The sequence below is a fragment of the Melanerpes formicivorus genome, unplaced genomic scaffold, assembly GCF_026170545.1.
Source record: "Melanerpes formicivorus ecotype bairdi unplaced genomic scaffold, bMelFor1.0.p_v2 SCAF_22, whole genome shotgun sequence".
NCBI lineage: Eukaryota > Metazoa > Chordata > Aves > Piciformes > Picidae > Melanerpes > Melanerpes formicivorus.
Window position 1 is genome coordinate 10,763,889 of NW_027142374.1, and position 22,773 is coordinate 10,786,661.

At 42.4% G+C, this 22,773-nt stretch overlaps 1 protein-coding gene and 1 long non-coding RNA gene across 3 annotated transcripts; one reads left to right on the forward strand and one right to left on the reverse strand.

The window, feature by feature from the left end:
- Positions 1-75: 75 nt before the first annotated feature.
- LOC137448033 (uncharacterized) lies at positions 76-19,219 on the forward strand. Of its 2 annotated transcripts, XR_010988971.1 has the most exons (4): positions 76-350; positions 891-1,089; positions 9,978-10,203; positions 14,708-19,219. It is a non-coding gene; the product is annotated as an uncharacterized lncRNA (long non-coding RNA). The 2 variants fall into 2 exon arrangements; XR_010988970.1 differs by lacking the exon at positions 891-1,089.
- On the reverse strand, positions 5,711-22,688 carry COMMD5 (COMM domain containing 5). The gene is made up of 7 exons (XM_068152159.1): positions 22,508-22,688; positions 19,190-19,350; positions 18,068-18,096; positions 14,765-14,815; positions 10,701-10,796; positions 8,692-8,767; positions 5,711-6,219 (listed from the first exon to the last, which is right to left on the reverse strand). Exons 1-7 carry the CDS (start codon positions 22,671-22,673, stop codon positions 6,118-6,120), a joined length of 681 nt encoding a protein of 226 aa, XP_068008260.1. The 5' UTR covers positions 22,674-22,688; the 3' UTR covers positions 5,711-6,117.
- Between the last annotated feature and the right edge of the window lie 85 nt (positions 22,689-22,773).

Below are 22,773 nucleotides of genomic sequence, written 5' to 3' on the forward strand. Positions count from 1 at the left end.
CTTATATAGAGACGGGCACGTGATGCCGGGCGGCGGCGTTCATTGGGCAGCGCCCGCAGGTTGTTACAAAACCAGGCGGTTTTGTAACGCGACGGTAGCGGCCCCCAGCCCGGCCCGGCCCGGCCGGCCCCCCCATGATCTCGGTGTGGGCAGCCGCCGCCGCCGTTCGGAGCTCTAGGCGTGGTCTCGTGAAGCTGGGTGACAGCCGCTGCTGTCCCCGAGAAAGGGGGAGTGTCGCCTCGCCGGGGGAGGGGATGCCAGGGGGTGCCCTGTCGGCAGCGGGCAGGCCACACCGGGCCGGTCTGTTGTGAGAGTCCCATCGGCACTGCCCATTGCTGCTGTCCACTCCGGTAGGTCCGCGCAGCCGAAATCAGCCGGTACTCGCGCTTCTCATCCTCGGCAGCCCGTGCCGGGCAGGGTTTCCCCGCTGGCACGGTTTGATTTAGTGCTCCCAGGTGAAGGCGACCCACTGGTCAGCCCGCTTGCGCTGAGCTTAAAAGTTAGTTTGATCTGCTTCTCACTGTGATACCAGCTGTGACACCACTGTGAGAAGTGAAGTCACTCCTGGGTTCGCTGTACGAAAGAAACAGCAGATGTGTCTGCCCCCACAGCTTAGACTGGTGCAGGATAAGCATGTTTTGAGGAACCAACCGTGCCTAGGGGGTCTGGATGGACAGGACAGAGGGTGGAAGAAAGGAACAGCAGTATGATCTTTTAAAGATTTTTTTGTGTTCTATTTTTTTTTTAGCAGATACTTGATAAAGTTCTGACAAACTTAGACTTAACTTGGAAAAATAATTTAAAGCCATTTAGAGTCTAGATTCTAACTCATAAACACTCTCATAAGGAGGGCTTGAAGCTTATTTCATGATGTTTCTGTCCCTGTGTAGGCAATCCTTGACTTTACACAGAAAGTCAGATTATATCTGGAAGCAGAAACTGCCCATCAGACCTTTCACTTGTCTTTGATTCCCATGATGCCAAGATGTTTTGTACCTGCCAGAAATTTGACTGCCGTCCCTAGGGCTCTTAAGTATTTGGCTTTTTAATTATTATTTTAAAAGTTCATCATCTAACTGTTTTTCCCAGGTAAGTCCTTTAATTAGAAAAAGAAGGTGGTTAATTGAATTACTGCTGGTTTCGATAACACTTTCTGCTGTCACTTAAGGCAGGCACTAATCCAAAGTATAGCACAGCCTGACATCAAAGGAGGCGTGGACAGCTGAAACAGTTAAAATGTCAGTTGAGCAATTGGAAAGAGTTGGTGATTTTGTTCAGAAGTAGGGGTTTTTTCCCCTACTATTTTTTTGGTAACACAGACTTCTTGTTTTCCAAATTTCCATGAAAGACAAAGCTGATATAGTACAAAAGAACAAAACCCTCAGCAGGAAAAGAAAAAAGAAAAATGCAAAGAAAAATGCTTTCTTCTAGCCTCGAGGTTGACATTTGTCTCTATTGCAAAACCAGCCTCGGGAGCCCCTCAGTGTGTTATTTTATAACCATTGTCCTGAAAACCACTATGAGTCAAAGCCTATTCAAGCGAGGGAAAGTGACATAACTACTGGTTACCAGTAGCAATGCAATGACAATCTCTCTATCAGGGTACGCCACCCTGTATTTACATAGTTACATAGCAGACACTTAAAGAGGTAAGTCATGGTATAAAGGGAGGCTTTTTAGCAGCATATGAACTCAAGATTGGGAAGGGAAATAGATTGTCATAGAAAATGTGATCAGTGTTTCTGCTTTGAAAGGAGCTTCCACAGCTTGTCTGGAGTTTATGAAAGTATCCACAGGACTGGCTGACAGTCTGATCACTTGGGACCGAGAGAGTCTCACAAAAGCACTGTGAAATGTACTTCTGGGAATTCTTTTACACCATCAGGGACCTGATGGAACCATTTCAGAAGAAAAAGGCAGCTGTGCTTATAAACTGCTCCCATAGTGGAAGCTGTATGCTTAGGAGGGTCCAAAACACAGATCTTTATCAAAAGCCAGAAAACAGTTATTGCCTTACCATGGGTGGCCTGTGAGCAACAACTGTGATTTTATTAGGGAAGAAAGCAGCTAGCTCTGCCTCTGCTAGTTCCTGATGGTGTGTGAGGTGTTTGGAAAATGTTAATACTCTGTGGGGTGTGACAGGTACAGAGCCATCTGTACCATAGCTCACGGCAAAGTATTTTGAAGCCAAGATACTAATTTACTCTTCACTGGAAGTCAAACAACTACAAAATATTTGATTCTGACATCAGGTCTGGTTCTGCAAAGACTGTTTTAGCAAAAACAGCTGTGCAAGTTGAATGTACATAATCTAGATATGCTGGGGTGGGTTCATATAACACATCCTGAAAGCATGTTTTCATACATTCATACATATATTCATGGATTTGGAGCAGCAGTGGGTCATGAGGTGTACTTGATTAGAAAGAAGGAAAAAAAAAAGGGGGGGGGGGGGGGCAAAAAGTAAGAAAAATGCAACCCCCTACCTACCTGCATTGTTCATGAGATCAAGAATGGATTTATCCTTCACTTAAACAGGAGAAGTTAAACCAGGAGGTGACTCACTCTGCAAAAGCACGTCTCCCTTGTATGATTTTCCTACAAAGGGAGGTTTAATTTCTTCCTTTTAATGACAATGAGCACGATACTGATCTTCTTCCAGCAGCTAATGGCTGGCATAACAGGTGGTATGAGAGCATGACTACCGTCTTCAACGTTCTTCTGGAGCTATAATTTTCATTACACTTTGGGACCACAAAAATGAACAACAAACCTGTTTCTTTCCCCTCTCAAACCCAACTAACCCAAATGCAAAATTCCAACCTGGTAGTCATGCTGAGAAAGCTTCTCTCTGCTGGAAGTAGGGATGTGAAAAGTCGCCTCACAAATACAGCCACAGATGGCTTTTCATTTTGAAGTGCTTTGCACACACTGTAATAGTCCATGGGCAAAATGAGGTTTGGACTGGTGGCCCATGCAGTTGAGCCAATTTAAAAGCCAAAACCAAGAGGAAGGTCCAACCATTATGCCAGGGAGCTGTGCTAACTTAGAACTCGTGAACAGAAAGTGAAGATGTTCAAGTTCTTCTGTGCTATTTTGCCACTCAATCTCTGAATGACTTCTGGCAACTATCTTTAACTCTCCTTTTGCATTCTGCCTACGGTGAATACTCCTGCAGCCACTAGGCATCTCTGCTATTATACACATATGATCTACACTGAAAAACAATCAAGTTCAAGTTCTATTTTAATCATGTTCTGACACATTAATCTTGAAAGAAAAGGCATAACGTTCCATATACTAGAAAGGAAATGAAAGAAAGGGCGTAATGGGGAAGTGTTTGTCATATGCCATGGTGACAAAATCGCCAGAATTAAGACATTCACAACTACATGATCCAGTTTAAATAAATGCAATAAATGCATGGCACCATCAAAGAGAAATCAGCTGGATCACTGGGGTTTGTTTTCCAGGGAAAACTCCCAGTAGAACCAGTGAAAGGTCATTGTTACCTATTGGTGTGTAATAAGGAAAAAGCCCCAGTGCCCTTCCCAGGCTAAACCTCCTACCTTCCTAACCGATCAGCTTGACAGGACCTTGGGACTGACAAAGGGAGTCCCCCATTCCAGGGGCTTCACAGTGCATCCTTGAAGCATAACCAGACCTAGAGCGAGCTGGATGAAAAATGTGCCTTGTTCAGACATACCCAGATTCTTAGGTGATTTCTGTTCTGTACTGGAATGAAAAGGAAATTCTAAGAAACTCAACAGTAATTTGAAAGCTCGTATTTTATCAAAACTGAGGCCACTCTCACCAGCCATTTGGGTGACAGCTGCTCTTTTACTGGGGAGCTAATTGCTCAGAAGGAAAGCCCAAATTAGTTCTTAAGTACAGCAGAATGACAACATCATGTATTTAAGTACCTCTCAGTGTGCATGGTAAAACTCTAGCTACAGTAAACTCCTGCTTCATGGGTGACAAGACAAGCCTGAGACTAAGAGGTCCATCATGCCTTGCAGAGAACACAAGAAAGTCAGGAAGCCTTTCCATTTCTGAAGAACAGACAATTGCTATTACAGGAGAACAACTGAATGAATATACTCTGTCTAGAAGGTAAAGCTATTTATGGATTCTTCTACTCCAACCAGTAATAAAAATACTTTGCAAGTGCCTTGAGCAGTAGGTCATTTTACACCCATGCAGTCTTCTGTCTGTCTGAGAAGACTTCACTTGCTACTGTCTCAGCTGAGATACTTCTCCAGTTTGAAACCACATAAACCTAAATATTCAGAAGGGAAAGGTAATAACAAGGAACATAAGAATGTATGTTTAGTTTCACAACTTAAAATAATGCAATTCCAGAAAGAAGCTGAACAAACCAAAAAGACAGCATCACTTGAATGCAGTCTGTTGTCCCCTTGAAGCTATAGGAGCCAATTCCTCTTTCTGTGCTTTGGTGTGATCTGAACAGAGTATGGATCAAACCTGGAAGTTATTGATGAATAGCCTACAAAGCAAATGGAACATGCAGCTTTTGAACGGTCTGAAATCATGGCTGAAAGGTTTGTTTGAGACTAGAGGACATCCTTACACAGGTTATCAAAGCTGCAATTATTCATCTGTCTTTAGGTTGGTATGGACAGCTGTCAAAAAAGTCTTCCCTTAAAAAGTATGACAACGAAGTTTTTTTGTGCCTGTTGTGATTCTTAAACTGAAGAGCCAAGTCATCCTTTCCTACACAAATATCTGTGGGAGTGTAAAAGGCCTCCTGAATCCACAATTTTAATTTCAGTAGTTTCTGTGGGGCGTGGGAAAGATAAAGGCAAATTCTACAATCAGAAAAAGTGAGAGAGATACTACTGACGTAGAAACCCTGAAAGCAACTAAAATACACCAGTGCTTAACAATGGGGGTGGTGTCTGCTTTCTAAACTACCTTTGACAGCCAGGTAAATCCTGCAGTTCTAACCCCTGGCCTCTGCTGTCTTTGGGCTGCTGTACACAGCCTCCATACCTTTGTTGCTGGGGGAAAACTCATTCAGGCAATGATTGAGGAATGCATCCCTTCTTGGCAAAACTCTTCAGGACATACTTGTGGTCCCATGGCATTTAAATGAGACTTAAAACATGCTTCAAGTTAAGGGAGTCCTTCCAAGGTTTACTCATGGGGCAAAGGACTAACTTAGTAGAGTATTTCAGTTGGAAGGGACCTACAATGATCATCTAGTCCAAGTGCCTGGCCAATTCAGGGAACTTCAGCCTATGCTTAACTCTTTTCTTCACCCAGGAGCTTGGGTATCCTCCTACCTTTGACTTTCATCCTGGAGTCTATTAGTAAGTATAGAGCTGTAGTGGTCTGCAAGGTTGCTGCCTCCTGCTGTTGGCTGTCATCACAGTGCCTGACATGTCTGCCCAGTACTGCCAGATGATTCCATTCATATTGAACATATAGGAAATACCTTTCTAGATCAGTAGCTATAAGAATACTGCTATTCAGGCCCCTCTGATAAAAACTTAGATTGCTCCTTTCCACTTCTATAATTCTATGGAATTAGTTCCAGAGGTTCTTTCTCAATCCACAGAGTGCCAATTTTCTTCACCATTTGCCCTTCAATCTCTGTAGCTCGACCTCAGTCACCTAGTGAGACGCCAGACAGCAATTTTACTTAAGCAAAACTCAAGTTCACGTTTGTCATACTAGAGCACAGGAGTGGCTTTTTAATTTTATTCCTTGAGATGCTGCAGAGCTTTCTTATGGTACACACTGACAGGGCTTCCAGTAGCAGGCTTTCAAAAATAATTAGTCATGACTCATAATCAGAAATAAATGACTCTTACATTGTTTAAAAAAAATGTTTTGATGAATCATGCAAAACCACTCACAAACAGCATTGCAGTTTTTTTTCAGATAGTCTTGTTTTTTTCTTAAGGTTTAGGAAAAGAGTTTGTGCTTTTAACACTTGAAAAAATATTTACAGCAGACATCATAAACTCCACACTGTCATAAACTCCACACTGCAATTCAGACAAGCAGAGTGGCGATGGTCCCCTGCTTTGCCATTCACAGAACACACCACGGGTTTCGTATCTGTTCTATAAACCCCCAATTTAAAAGTGTTCAGTCCTGGATCTTCAATATGCTCCTTTTCTCCAAATCATTCATTTCCTTCAGTATAAGGGCAACATTATACCTCAGTTCTTGAAACTTTGCAACTGGCACCTGAAACAGAATATTCGGGTTAGAAAACCTGAAACGTCTTAGCACCTTTGACTAGGGCGTGCCTAGGGATAGGGAACGTTCCCCAGAATCACCCCAATCTCTCTTAAAATAGCACTTGAGACAAAGGATTTGAGGTTATTAGCATTCAGTTAATTCAGCTAAATCATCTGGGGGAAAAAGGAGAGTGGGAAAACCCAGAACTAACATTTACATAGTATATGTCCTGTACTGCATGATGTGAGAAAGGAAGTACTCCAGAATGTAAACTGATGTCTGCTGTGGTGAAATAAAGTCATGGATTGGAAGGAAAGATAAAGACATATGGAAGGTTGTGGAGTCTACAGAATTCTCAAGCAACAAATTCCAGATATTCTGCTTGTCTAAACTTGCTGGAGAAATGAATTGAGCCTCCAGCAAGAGAGCTGGCAGCAACCTCAAGAGCAAAACTGACTGGGCACTGTCTATACATGGAAGCCAGAAGATTTTGATTAAATATACAAAACATTTTTGACTGGAGGAGACTAATGGACTGTCCTTTGGGACTTCAAGCCTGAAAAGTCAAATGGATGGAAGACTATTATCTGTTAGGACACAACCACATCTGAGCACAGGCACAGACTGGGTGACACAGACTGACAGTGCAGTGCACAAATGCGTGTGTCAGTCTAGCTAGTCCCAGGCTGCTCTGCAGGGCACTGCCTAATTTACTCTATTTCTTGGACTAGAGACACACAGTTCTTTTGACAGAGTCCCTCATCATCCTTCTGCCTACTGTAGCACAGATATCAATTATACCAACATCTGATTTGCATTTTCCATATGCATCAGAAATACATAAAAAGGCATCATGTCCTTTTCACTTCTGACATATACACTAGACTCAAAATGCTGCAATTCCCATTGCTTTTTATAAAATCTCCATTGTCAGAAGGTCACAGTGAGATTAAAATACCAAACTGAGCCAAACCCAAGAGACTGAAGAGTGTAACCTCTCCCTGTGGCATACACACTTTAAACCATTTGTAACAGAGTTATCTTCTGGATTTACCACCTTATATAAGCCCTGCAAATTATCTGGATATTCTGAATGCATCTGAATGAAAAGAAACCGAAGACCTAAGAACTATGCTTGTATGTGGTACCTTGAACCAAAACAGAGATTCATCCCAAAGAGCTACTAACTGCAGGAAGACCAGTCATCAGAAACAGAAATCATGTTTACAGCCAGATCTTTGGCATTCAGATCTAAGCAGCAGCAGCGAGATGATTCTAAAGAGCAGCACACTGTTTGCTACCAGGTATTTGCACTTCTGCACGTGCTGGACAGGCACACCAACACATTTCCAGTGCGGAAAAGCAAAGGGCCTTCCAAAGATGTACGCCAAAAAAGACTAAACCCAAACCAAAATAACCAGGAACAATGCCACCAAGAGAAGACTCGACGTTTTATACCAGGAAATAAAGCCCCAAATCTAAACAGCAAAGAATGTATACTAGCTTTTATTCTCACAAGTGAAACTTACCCTACTGAAAAGGGTTAACCTTAAGTCCATAGCGTCATGGAAGACCTCAGTATGTGCGTATGGGATGCTCTGAGCTGGACTGTCAACAGAGCAGTGAATTCAATCTCCTGTGAAATGACACCCTTGACACTTTGCAGTGCAGCACAGAGTTTGTGCCTCCCTCGATTGATGCTGCCTTGTAAAGCATTGTAACAGCACCATCAGTCCATCTTCCTCCCCACAGTGCGTTGGTGCTTCCTCCAGACTACTACTTGCACACGAACTGAAGCCAAAATCTTTAGAGTTCACTGTAACAATGCCTGCTGTGCACTGAATTCCTTTATGCACCACCACGTTATTTATAGAGCAAACAGCATTCCTCTTCAAAGGTTAAAAACATGGAAGAGTTTATGCCATCTTCTGGCATGCCTTCACGTACGGTGTCATAAATACTGCAACTACCTAATTCTGAGGTAAAAACCCTAAAGCTTTTCTTTCTTACTTTCTTTCTAACAGCAGCAACTGTACTGAACAAAAAAACCCAATCTACCTCTGCTGCAGAAGTGAATGTGACCGGCCTCTACCAAATACAGGAGGTTTAGAAGTGTATCATACATTATACAAACAACCCCAGCAATTTTTCTGCTCTCAAAAGCCACCATCAGGTCTGAAGGTTACAGCTGATAACAACCCCAGATATTATGCAACAGTGCTTTTCACTAATTCATATTCTTCTAACAAGTGAGGTTTCAGCAAGAAGTGTGTAGGAATAAAGCACAGGATGATTTTGGTTGATGTTTTGTGGTGCATTGGATGTGGCTACACCGAACATGAAGGACTGCAAAGCAAACCAACCTACTGTTAACGTAACGCACCGTTTACAAAAGAGTTAGTATTTGAAATAGTAATCCACCTCTCTAAAACCATCTTCAAGTGGCTTCTTTTTAATTAGTATGGCAATCAGACTTACTTCAAAGCGATGAGCTGTCCCATCTGAAAGCTTCATCATCATTAGAATGGATGGTTGAAGTGCACGGGCCAGTGAACTGAAATTATTTACATGGTTAGTATTACAATAATAGACATCAGCAGCGTGACAAGTACATTGTACAGCAACAATTTAAGATGTTCCTGCAGGCTTGGTAGGGAACACTGAGTAACTTCAATCCTGTACCTGGCTGGAAACTCACGAACAGAAGTGTCCTGTCCAATTTGCCTCAGTATTGAGACTAAACACTTTTAAAACAATTTAGTAACTGCAAGTTTAGGAAGGAGGTTGACTTGCTGGAGCGTGTCCAGAGAAGGGCAACAAAATTGGTGAGGGGCTTGGAACACAAGCCCTATGAGGAGAGGCTAAAGGAGCTGAGGCTGCTTAGCCTGGAGAAGAGGAGACTCAGGGGTGACCTTATTGCTGTCTACAACTACCTGAAGGGGGGTTGTAGACAGGCAGAGGTTGGTCTCTTCTCCCAGGCAGCCAGCACCAGAACAAGAGGACACAGTCTCAGGCTGCACCAGGGGAGGTTGAGGCTGGAGGTCAGGAGGAAGTTTTACACAGAGAGAGTGATTGCCCATTGGAATGGGCTGCCCGGGGAGGTGGTGGAATCGCCATCACTGGAGGTGTTCAGGAGGAGACTTGACAGGGTGCTTGGTTGCACGGGTTAGTTGATTAGGTGGTGTTGGATGATAGGTTGGATGCGATGATATCAAAGGTCTCTTCCAACCTGGTTTATTCTATGCTATTCTATTTTAATTTCACATAATAAGCACTTTAGTGGAACTAAACCAGGAATAAGAGCTGACCAAGTACTGCTAGTAATAATGCACAGCTTTCTTATGCCATTTACCATGTTGCATTATCCTTTCTATCTCTTCATACTTTCAACTGCCATCTCTTTTGGGGAATTAAGCTCTTCCCAGTGTTCACCCTAAACTTGTGGGTTATTATTTCATTTGATGACCCAAATAGGGAAATGAGTCATTCTTGTGCAGCTTCCATCAACTGACGTTGCCAAAGCCTGCTCAGGTACTGACAGGCATTACAGCCAGAAGCCATACCTCTTTGCAGAGGCTGTTGCTGGATGATAAACAAAAAAATCCCAGGGGGGGAGGTTGACTGCAAAGGAAAATAAGAGGAAGGAAATAAAAAAGCATAATGTACTGCCCCTGTGTTGTTTGGAAAATAAATCACAGGATTTGCCTGCAGCTTGAAAGCATTGTGCCTAAGGATGTTTATCTGAACATTTTGCTCTCTTACAGGTACAGATTTTTTTCTGCATACTAATACCTGTGTGGTGCTTATATGTGGAATATGGCAAGAAGCTATTCACTGCAAGCACAGACAGGATGGTCACACAGGCCTCTGCTCTGTTTTGTGGAAGAAACCAGGAGGAAGATCAGTGACCAAACCCCTAACCATGGCAGTGTAAAGGTGCTGTTCTGAAGCCTTTCTTTGTAGAATCCACAGCACACTGTACAGGTGATGGTAAGTAATTTTATCATGTGCAACATACAAATTATAGTCTACTTGAGAGGCTGAGTAGATGATTTCCCTCCCCTGCATCAGTGAAACTGAGAGCTTGGCTGGCTGTGTGAAGCTCAATCCATCTAATTTATTCTGTCATCTCTGAGGACCCATGGAGATGTATCAGCTCCATTAGGTTTTAAAATATTGAAAGAGGGACTCAAACTTTGAGTAAAATGTTTCTAGACAGGGATTTTAGAGGTCCCAACAAATAAGGAGCTAATAAAGTATCAACAGCAGGTGAAGGCAGCAGCCTGATGGCAGGTCCATGTTAACCTGTATGTAAATTGACTTTTACACTGTTCAGGAAGTGCCTTTTGTATCTTACTGTTTCCATGCTACATGATAATTCCTAACAGCAAGATATATTTTAAGGCAAATAACTTTAAGCACCACAAGATACCAGTTTAACCTTAGGCAAAATAATTTCTGGGGTCATGCAGGATTTTCCTTTATACCTTGTGGATATAGCTACGTCCACTCTCCACTTGAAGTCCTGGACACTTGGCAGCCTGCTTCGTTGCATCAGAGCCATGCCTTCAGAATCAGGGCGCCTACAGAGTAAATCAGAAGTGGGAGACTGAAGTGCAGGTTCATAAAAGAAACAACAACATAAAGAGAAAACAAGATTTCTTTGAACAAACCTGTCCAAAACACGTTTCTCTCTTACATCTACCATCATTTGGAGAGGTCTGAATGAGTGGAGGTTTTATGTACTTAAGACAGTTGGGCTCAGATTGCCCAGTTTTCCTGTGCTTAACTATGGTCCATGTTAAAAAAAAAATATGAGACCAAGTGATGCTGTATAATCACAGTAAACTAATGTCACTACAAAATTCAGTAAGAGTCATCACAGTGGCTGGCATGTTTCTTATTTCAGTTATACCTAACTGTGAGGGATTGAAAGCCATCTGCAAATATATCTTTACCTTCATGCAGCTCAAACAGGAACAAGCAAGCAGGAATGAGACAGGTGACTTAAGCAAAAAATCTGGAGTAAGGTCACTGTGCTCCTTCAGCAGAAAGCATCTAATATTAGCAAGCAGCAATGTTTTAAAACATAATTAATGTCAGAGTATACTTTGAAGCATACTTTGAAAACCAAAAATCAGAGAGTGGCTCTTGCTAATCCAATGTAATTTAGAAATACTTCAGTTCCCTGCATAATGTTCATCACCAGGCCCAGCACAACCTTCAAGATTTTTGTCTAGTCTAATGTGTAAGAAGCCAAGGACTTCCTCATTGCTCACAGAGCAGAGGAATCAGGCTGATCAAGCTCAGTTTATTTCTGCAAGGAAATAGAGTTGACAGTGATTAAACTTCAGATGGTTGACAATCTTTAAAACTGTAACAGCATCTTAAGCTCTGGGCAAGTAAACAAGCCAAATCTGTTACAAAAACCTAACCACCACCCCTTTTTAGAAATATATGCAGAAATATCTTCAGGATGAGGTCACTCAGCTGGCCCATTCAGGAGCTAATCTGGACTTCATGTTACTTAGCATATTTTTCATTTTATTTTGCTGAGCACTCCATGTCTCTGGGAGTTATTTACAGTACATTTCAAAGCTACCCCAGTACTCCTGCTAAGGGCAGGATAAGAAACATTACATCCTTTATCCTTTATCCATGGTGCTAGACATAATCTAATTACAGACTTTACATCAGAAAAGAATCCTCTGTGAACAAATCGAGGACTGCAGGAACGATAGTCTTAACATCCCTACTCAGATCCTGGTGTGCAACTTAGCTGGTGCCTTTAGAAACTGCCCAGAAAGATTAATGATTTGATAAGGTACACAGGACTGACAGCATGAGATCCACCAATACTCTTGGATTTAACAGAGGCAATGTAAGGAAGAATGTGTGGTAGGGTTTTTTTTGGGGGGGTGGGTGCTGGGTGGTGTCAGAAGTGACACATATTTCTAAGAGTAGGGTAGAGGAATGAGCAGAAAAAAATAGATCAGCTGGTTCTTACTCACTGTTGACTACTGGATAGGAAGTAGGTCACCACAGCTGGGTGCAGCCATGAGGAGCTGGAGTCTAGAATGGTCATTAGCAGGATTAAACGTAAGAACAGGCCTTTCCCTCAGTGGTGAGCTGCTGCCAGAGTACTGCTTAATTTGGGGAATGCCTAAAAATAGCCATGCTGCTACTGCTTCCTTAAGACATGCTAACTGCCATCAATGGAAGACAGTCCATTCAGTGCAGCACCAGCATTGTGGGAGAGGAAAGAAAAAACAGGAAGATGTTCTAGTCAGCAGCAGTGGGAAAGTTCAGCAATGGCCAAACAGGGGTGAAGCTTCTGAATGTTGTTAAGCCATGGTGTTTCTGTGGCCAAACCACAAAGCTTTAGTTCTGGTCAAGACTGCACTTCAGTGCTATTCCCTCGTGGCTTTTATAGCTTAGTTAAAGCTTCTGTCAGTACTTTCCCAGCTTGAACCAGAGTGCAGCTGGAACTGCAAGAATCCTGTAATGATGAAAGAATGCACACAGTAGCCAATATACATACAGAAATTATACAAGTCATTAGTCAAGCCAGTAGTTTCTGTGAGGACTAGCAAAAGGGAGCACAAAAGAATCAGCGGATCTTATATCCAAAACCTGTAGACTATGATTACATTTTGTAAACACTGTGCCAGTGTGCTGTCAGACATAGTACTGAAGGCAGAAGGTAGAATAAGTAAAGCACCCTGGATCAGCTAGAGACCATCCACATTGTCTGTGAAAGGATGATACACCTGGTGACAAAATCATCATCTGCCAAAGGATGGAACAGAAGAGCACCCAAAAATGAAAGGGAATTTGGAGCAGCAGCTGACCTAACAACATCAAAACTAAAGACAAATTCTGGATGATTCTCTCTGCACATAACAAGACATGCCTAGCAGGCCACTGAACAGGGAGAATGAATAAATTGTTATGTATGAAATGCTGACAAATGGCACACAGAATGTACCCTCCTGGTAGAAAGTGAAGTTACACTATTTGAAAAAAAAGCACACCACCACAAGGCAGCACATTTGTTCTAAACATTCAGAGAGGAGGAAGTTTGACTTATCCTTTCCCTTCAAAAAAATACTTCAATTTCATGCAATTATCTGATGGTGTCAATGTGACAAGTTTTCTCTTTCAGTCTACATAGTTTGATGGAACTGTGGGGACACAGAAATTCAACTGTCAAATTTCCAGTACTTCAGAGCTGTTGTTTAATGAACAAAATTGCAAAAATAGGATGAGATGGCAGGAAAAGTATTAAAAATGGATTTTTCTGGGTTATCTAGCCCATACTGAATTTCTGATCAGATGCTAATACTTCTCTTACCATCACAATCAGATATATTTACAACTCAATAAGCATATGTATGATTCAGTGTTACATTTAAGATTATAAAAGCAGATCTGTCTAGAAATCAAATCTGAGGTGTTCTTCTCTGATCTCAAAACACAGAGCAAGATTACACTGGATAATCACAGCTTTCAAAATAAGAAAAAGCTAAATTTTCCAGCTTCGTGATTTCACAGTAGAAAACAGACAATCATGCATGCTTCAAATGACAGCTAAATTTAACTTCTTTCTCCACAGCAAACAATATTTCCACTTTGCAATCATGAATTTTGCATTCTTAACACCTATAATTCAAACAGAAGAGCAATGAAAAGATGAGAAGGCTGAATTTATTTTTTACTCCAAGAACCTTTAGCTTAAAGCCAAGATTTTAACCAAGGAAATGAAAAATATTTTTAACTTTGGTAGCAGCATTCAGACCCTTGTGAGGCTAGCTGAAATACCACAACTATGATCATCAGGATGCCATGCAGAATATCTGGAGCAGCGTTGGGTTACTGACCTCAAGTTTCAAGAAGGAAAGTTCTGCATGTGCAAAAAGTTCCAGCAATTTCTGGATGTAGAAACAGCTCAATAAGGTTGAGCAGAGAACCATATAGAAAAAAGGAGTCCCTAGATTGGCCAAAAGATATAGACTGTGCAAAAAGTTCTTGATCTAATACTTCATCTGGAGCTACTGAGGTACACTGGTTAGAAAATGAGTTGCAGCTAGCAGAGTACTTGATATCTCATATATCATCAGGTCACCCAATGTGAACACCCAATTCAGCTGTACTATAAAACTCGATGAAAAGCTGAGAAACCTTCCATGAACCACAGCATGTAGAAGGCATATGTAGCTTGCCTCCCAGCATATGCAGTCTCTCACTTTTTCTCTGACTTGCAATGATGATAACAAAAGTGCATGTTTCATCTGTAGGTACTGATGCACCTTACAGAGTCTATGGAACGTTACAGAAATGGAGAGGTGATGACCACAGGAAAACTGAAAATTGGCATGAAACTTACTTACTGCATATATAGCCATGCATGATGGACAACATGTTATGTGGAATCAAAATAATGGGACAAATCTTGTTCTCATTAATTGACAGAATTTTACTGTTCCTTCAACAGGCCTGGGATTTTTGTCAGCAGAGCTGTGTGCAAGCCTGCTGGTTGCACAATACTGACCTGTTACCAAAGACTACGCTGGAAAAGTCCACAATGAAATCTTCTGGTATCCTTAAAGAGAAGAGCAATACAAAACAGTTAAGTTTTTTGTAACCACAAATACATAGCCTTAACTACAAAAAGAACACCAAAAAAATGTGTCAAAACGTTTTCCATCTTCCACTGCTTAAAATTGCCATCAGCTCTTACGTAGGCACTTCAGTATTGATTCAGCCTAGGCTCTCAAAAGGACAGCTGATGTCTTTATATCAAGAACCCTAAAAACTGTATTATCTTCCTGTTCTACCTAGTATGGCAAGAGTGGGTTTCAAAAGAACACTGTATTTGCTAAACTTCTCTCAGTCGTCAAGATAAGTTTTACTGATGGCTCTGACAAGTGCAGATGGCAGACCAGCAATGCATGCTTTCAAAAATCCCAAACCTACATGTTTATTTTCACTTTCACCTGAAGTGTAATGAAATGAAGACAGAATGGATTGCTCCCTCAAAAGTTAAAACAGAGGCACTTGTAGCTCAGATGACTTACAACAGGAACATATCTAACATGGGGAGGACAAGCACAACTTTTATAGGGACCATGAGAACTGGCTGACTCACTCCGTCCTCCACCCTATGCCTCTCCACTACTTTGCCAGTACTGTGGATGCCTTACAAACAAGCTGCTGTTGATTTGTAGTTCAATATATCAGGTCATAAGCTGCAAAGACTGCTGAGCAAACCCTATCCGTTGAGCTGCCTTTGCCACAGGGATGGTGACCTCCTACTGAGAGGCAGGTTGGACAAGGAGGAAAAGCAACTACTGCTGCCACAGTTAAATCCAGCACTCAACATGAATCAGTGCCCAGAGACATTACTCACTGGTGGCTTGAGATACCCAGCGGTATATCAAAGACTAATCAAAGCAAACAAGGAAGCTATTTGTCCTGAAGGGTTTACAGTGTGTAAGGATGGGAGAAAAAACAACTCATCAACTCACACAGCAGGAAGATGACACAGCAGTTACTAGAACTTCACTTCTTAATGGCAGAAGTGGGGTTAAAAGAATAGCTGGAGACAGGGGCTTGTAATATGATTATTATACCTACCACAATACTTGGTTGACTGTAGGAAGGAAGAAGGTATGAGGATGTCTCAATTCCATGTTGTTGGTCTGAGCCATAAAGTTATGAAACAAACTGACAGGGGAGGGAGAAAATAGTACCCACAATATAGAGTGAATTTAGTCTCACTGGCTCACCCAGTCAGGTCAAAAATTTGGGATACAGACTTGAAACCCTGTGAAACCAGTAGTACTGATCTAATTAATCAGAAGTAGGCATGTTTGCCATCCTCCCTACTAAAACTAAAAGCCAAGACCAGATGCATCTCCTGGAAATGGAGAAGTACATGACTTTATATGGGTGGAATCTTCAGCATCACCAAAGAAAACAAAATAGAATGCAGTAAAGGTGAAAAGAAAGGTAACATGGCTCAGAGCTCAAAACTTTTAGAAGGCACAACTGAAATGGAAAATGAACTATTTTTCTACCTAAAATCCAAAATACCTGCCAAGACACTGCTGTTCAACAAATCACACGTGTTCTTCATGCACATGATCACAGGATGACCCACAGGAGTCACTGCAGAAGACTAAGTGTCTAAGTGTAATTATTAGGTGCCTTAAAAATGAGCAGGTGTTTCATCTCCAGACCCAAGTGCATTGGGAAACACAGGAAATTACATTTCCCATAGGAACCAGAGATGATAAAGGTGCTACCAAATATACTAAGCATCATAGCTTTAGAGCAGAATAAGCTATTTAGTCTTCTAAAAGCTTAGCCACAAGGTAAAGAGAGCTACTCACAGGAAATAAGGCTCTCAGAGATGGAAGTGAGGAAGAGTCACAATAATGTGAGAATCATAGAAGCAACAAGCAGCACATAAAACATACAAGTCTGCAAGCAACACAAATGCATTTACCTCAACTATTGCTGCTGCATCAGTCGTGTTAACCACATGACAAAAAATATTTATCAAGATATAAAAAGATCATCCAGACTGAAAATTCAGCTACAAAAACGTAAGGCACTAAAGCATGGTCAAGTGACAAGGCCAGGGGCCTGGGAAGCTGTGTGTCTGGAAACAGCCAGCATACGCAGCCAGCCCAGCCAGGGGCTCCTGGCACTCCTGTATGCCAACTTTGTCCACTGCTCCTAGAGAACTTGGCATGGAGCTTCTAGTGCTCTTCATTATTCCTTCATCACACTGAACACATTCTGTGTGCACCTCGAAAAACACCAACTCCCACTAGGTCAAAAGCGATTCATCCGTTTCTTACTGACCTACTTTAACCTGGGTGTGAAGTCCATGACGGCAGAGGAAGCAGCTCACAAGACAAAAGGCAGGCCAAACTCCAGCACTGAGCTGCAGATGAAATTGTATCAGCTAGCAAGACACTTTTCATCATGGCCCAAATTACACCTTTCACTGATTACATGTCTAAATCTGCAGCTTTAATTTGCCTGAAGTTGCTCATAAACTAAATGATGCTTATGACGCTGCATTACAGAGTCTGAGGGAAAAGCCAAATGTGCAGGTTAATGGACAAATATGGATATAGAAAAAAAGAATCAGAAACATATCTATTTCTCCCAGGCAGCAATCAGAATGCTAAGAGTTACAGAAAGTTAGCATTTTAAAATAATTAAGCCTTGGTGCAGAGGCTTCTCTGTAGAAGGAAACATCAACTGCTGCTACTCACATTGCTACTGGCTATTGAAATAAGGAAAAACCTATAAAAGTCATTAGCATCTGATGTCTAGATTTTAGGATATATACTCTGAACGGACTGATACAGATTTTGACTAAGGGTGTGACAAACATTATGCTTTCTTGGGCAATGGGCAGGAGAGCTCATAGATAAACAAGATGGTAGAATTTCCTGCGTGTTATACCACTGGCCTTTCAAAGAAGCAAAATGTAGGGCAGTTCCTCAGCTTCTGAAATGCTACCACTATCTTACCAAACATGGTAAAAACTACTGCAGGGCAAGGTGGGGATGGCAGAGAGAAGGTCACTCACATTTGCATAACCTTCATTACAGATTAAATTGGACCAGTCTCCTCAGCATGTGAAATTTACTGCTCATGCTCCATGCTCCATCAAGTCTTACACAACACCTGTGTTTTTTTCCTTCTGGCTCCACATGACATTTGGCAACAGAGGTGTTATTTACAGGTAAATTTTATACCAACTTTGTTGTGCAAAAAGTTGATTTGGGGAAGCAGTTACATAAATGTTAAAACCAGGAATAAACAGGCATACCTGAGCTCCTTTAGGTCTTCCTTAAAAACCTAGAACGACAAGGAAGGTGAAATGTTACCGAATGCGTAGCCTTGCAGGATCATTTCTTACCTAATGAATTTATAATGGTTACTTGCTCGGTATCTTTCCCCAAGGGTTTTTAGTCTGGAGTGCCAGTAGTTTTGAAAGAACAGGTTACACACTGAGAAGGATTTTTGGAAGTGGACAATCAAGTTGTGAGAAACTGATTTTAAAGATCTAAACCTCTTAGAAGCCTTTCTTTCTGAAAATAAGATCCCTGCTGTTTCTTCTATGTAGCTATCCATAACGTGCTTATTTCAGTGTAATTACATGCAATTATTCTCAAACGTGTTTTGCAGTAACTTATTTAAGCTGTGACAACAGGCAGGAAGTGGCAAAAGATAAGCTCTGAATACCAAAAGCACACTTTCACTCTGTTTCCTGGATAAACATGAAAACAGTATTTTAAACAAGACAGCAGCAGTGCTGGAAGCCCAGAAGTGGTTCACTCATGTAAAAATAAAATGAGAAAAGAGAAAATGTAAGATAAGCTAACATAAAAAAGGGGAAAAAATAGCCAGGAAGAAGGGATGCAGGTTGGGAACATGGCAGATGTACACACATTCACTCAGAGCATCACAGCATAAGCAGAAAGGGTGCTTTCTCTCCATTTCCACTCAGTTGTTCAGACTGTAAAACCTTTCTTCCTCTGTGTCACCAGTATGAAGAAAAGCAGGCAAACAAATGCAGGAAATTCCTTGTGTAGACAAAAGGAGCAGTGTGTGTGAGCACACAGTTAGGGAAAGACTGAGAGTTGATGCCAGTGAAATAACGCTTTGCAGTGGTTTCTCTGGGCGGGGGGAGGATTAATTTAAGAGTGAAAACAAACGTGCACAGACAAAAAAGATACTGACACAGAAAGAGATGCAGGAATCTCCTTCCCAAAGCTTAAATACTCTTCCAAAAAGCTCACTGCAAATCTACACAACCAGTAAAACAGATTTTGAACAGTTTTTTCCAACCTCTCTAACTTGGAGTATTGTTTTTATGTGTGTCCTCCTGCCCTGGCAGATAGGGTTCAGGTTCAGGGTTCACTTATCTCCAAGTACTCCCAAAACTTACTTCTTGTTTGAAAGTTGATAAGGGGAGTCTCAGTGCTTCTCGGAGAAGGGTATACATGCCAGAAATGAGGAAAGCAAGTTGCTCTTCTGAGAGATTAGAGCTTTCTGCAATCAGCTTGACAGATTCTTTGCAGTCTTTTCCTTCCAGTGCATTAACAGTGACTGTGAATAAGAAAGCAGAGCAAGATCCCTTTAAAAAGAGGAAGATCTGGAGACTGTGAACATTAACATAATTGTGTCTATGAATTTACTTGAGTTAACGTAGTGACATTTCTGCTGACATGAAACCATCACTTCAGGTCCCTGGAAACACATCTGACCACCCACCACCACAGGCCAGTCTCATGACACTTTACCAACAGAACTTCAGTTGATTGTGCTTTTGCATTTTAAAATTGAAGATGTTTCCACTGCTGAAGCTTGTTCCACTGGGATAATGCAAAAAAGAAAAGCATTCATCACTCACAAGTACAGATCCAAATTGAGCTTCTATCGATAAACTTGCTCACATCAGAAGTCTGCTTACAGCTTAATTACACTTCTGAGACAACAGGATAAGAGAGGATTCAGAGAGCAAACAATTCAGTACTGTTCTCCAATATTTTACATAATTAATTTCTCTTGCAATGCCAGCAGAGACTAGGAAATAAATGAACAAAGAGACTAAACTAAACCTTCATTTCTGGTAGTCTGCACAACCACTAATCATACATGCTTTAAAGGAAATTTGTGTTAACCCACATGGGTTAACCCACACTAATAACTGGTGTGGGTTTATCTCAGTCTTCATTGTTCAGTTTTTCTTCCTTTTTCCATATACACACTGGTTTATGCAAAATTTTGCAGTCATGTCAGCCTCTGTCCTGCACTCTGGCCAGCCTGGATGGACTGCTGGAGCCACAGGAAGCTCCACTGTGGATAAAGAAGAGATTACTGACACAATCCCATTGAAGGACTCGGGCATTAGATTAGTCATTTATAATGAGCCATATTAGTGTTGTGAATAAAACATGGAAGTGTCCACCAAGTGTTACTGAAAGCTAACAATAAGAGATTAGCTTGATACTAATATTTGAAATTTAAACTGCCAGTGTTCCTGCCTTCCTTTTAGTATGAGGTGAGTTTCACTGGCTGCTATCTTCTAATTCTGGATAAATTCTCATTGCTTTTCATGTTTTAAACTGCACACCAAATTCACAGTGAGTCCTGGATCATTCATGTGGCTGAATGAATTTGTCTGGCACCTCCTGTATGGCAGATTTCACACAGAGTGGCCAGGATGGGCAAGGTACTGGTGCCAACCTTTCCAAGCTGGCTGGTAAAGGCTCTACTCTAGACAACAGGACTGACTTTAAGAAGACTCTACTGGAAAAGCCAAATACAGATCAGCACTGAGGCCTGTCTACTAGATTGTGCACAGAGCAGGGAACAGGTTGCTGTCTACTTACCTACTTAAATACAGCTTTGATCTATTTCTTCAAAGAAAAGGTTGCTTATAGTTTTTAACTAGACAGCTTTGATGTCAATATAGGTCTTCCTTATGTTGCTCAATCCTAACAGCCAGCTAAAAATCCACATCATCTTTTGTAACCTACGTGCAACACCCTAGAATAGAAGATTTTTTTAACACAGTATAGCTCTGGGATCTCTGAAATATCAGCATTACCATTTCCAACAGCAAATCTAAGGGAGGAAAAAACAAACAAACCCAAAAACATCCCAAGAAAATCTCACTGCTGGGTCATTTGCTCCTAGAAGAAGATGCCTGCAATCTCAAAATTAGACTTGCAATTTGAGCATAGCCTGCAATAACACTGGCTGAATGACCATGAAATAATGATGTCTCCAATTTTAACACTGTGAACAGAGCAGGCATATTTTTTATATTAGTTATTATTTAGCAATAAAGTAACAGCAACGGCCTCAAAAATCTAACTTGGTGCAAGTGCCAGAGCTATTTACATATACACAGTTGAAATCCATCATGTCTTCAAAAACTACTAAACCTTACAAGGAAAAAAACATTCTTCTGCAAGCTGTTAAGCACAGATCAGCAAGAACACAAGACAGCTGGAGATTCCTGTCAGACCTGCATCATCTGGAGGCTGTCTCCATCCGCTCTGGGGCACACGGGCGGGGGTGATGTGCGGGAGGGTGTGGTAGTTTTAGGCTACGCAGGGCTACCTGCCCTGGCTTCAGGGGGTTTTGAAGGCCCGTCTGCTCCCCCTACAGCAGGAAGCAATTATTGCACACCTAAATGCGGGCGGTAATTGGCACCGAAATTAAACCCGATAAATACTGTACTGAGATACTCGATGGGGCTCAGGAGACCATCAGGCAGTCTGGCACTGATGTGGCTTTTTGAACTGCGTTGCCCCTGCACCAGACAGCAAATATAGTTCATCTATATTTACTTTTGTGCCAAATGCCGCTACCTCTACGCTCCTTTATTCAGTTATTGCAAGGAAACCCTGTATACATCGCTCCATTTCTGACACTGTGCAGCAGCAGTTTTAGAGACAAGCAAGCTATCAGATGCTTTGAGTCCTTAGCGACACCAATCAAAAAGAAAAAGCCTGAAAGAAAGTTAGCTGAGAAAACGTACATGTAAGGATTGTAGCACCATGCCACGATGCACAGCAGTTGGACCTCCTGTCAGCTGGCCACAAACAAACTCTGCTCATCAACGCTTCGCGTTGACTGCTCCGTGGTTAGTCTGCATACAATGATTGACCCAGCTGAGTAACTGATCTTCGTGGTCAAAGGTGCCTTGATAAAATCAAACCTGTCCTGCCTTACCACAGGGAGCAGCAAAACCCAGGCACAGCATTTTCTACCTTACAGCCCCAACTTTCGTCAGAGAGCTGCACTCAGAGATTCTTTTTTTCCCATGCACGTTGTAAAACTAGCCCTGGGGTCTCTGACTTTCACATGGCCTGCGGTCTGACAGTGACTTGCCCACTGACTCAGGGATGGAGATAAGGCAGAGGAATGATTTTTTAACAGTGCTCATTATGTGTTAGGGGCCATCCACAGCCGCAAAAGTCCGTGCCTCATTCTCACGGATTTTACAGCATTTAAAAAATGGCACTAAGCGAACCCGTCACTACACGAAACCCTCAGCTTTAGCTTCCGGCAGGGAAAAGTAACGGGAAAAGGTCCCGGCAGAGCTGCAGCCCTATTCCCATGGGGATCTACACCTTACTCGGGGCACCAGCCTGCCGTCGGATCTGCTTAGGCAATCCCTTCCGTTCCTCTGTGGTGGGGGGAGCTTCTGGACAGCGTTGCGCGCCGAGCGCAGGCCACGCTCGGACCCTACCTTTGAGGAGCCGCCGGAAAGTCTCCTTGCCCAGCTCTTGCACGCCCCGGGCCATGGCCTCCACCTCGGCCGGCACCCGCGGTCCCAGGAAACCTCCGCCGCGGCCCCCGCCGCTCTCGCCGTGCCCGTAGGCCACCGCCGCACCCTTGCCCACCGCCGCCGCCATCGCAGCGCTAACGCGCCGCCCCACGCCGGGGGCGGGCACGCGTGGGCCGCCCTCCGCCGCGGCAGGGGGCGCTGTACCGGGCCGGAGCTGAAGGGCCGGC

What these genes read in the sequence shown, in the direction of transcription:
- COMMD5 (XM_068152159.1), bottom strand. Translation starts at nt 22,673, where the DNA reads ATGGCGGCGGCGGTGGGCAAGGGTGCGGCGGTGGCCTACGGGCACGGC. An exon ending in TTTCCGGCGGCTCCTCAAAG is followed by an intron (nt 19,351 to 22,507) that starts GTAGGGTCCGAG and finishes TCTTATTCACAG; the next exon opens with TCACTGTTAATGCACTGGAA. An exon ending in TATCAACTTTCAAACAAGAA is followed by an intron (nt 18,097 to 19,189) that starts GTAAGTTTTGGG and finishes TTGTCGTTCTAG; the next exon opens with GTTTTTAAGGAAGACCTAAA.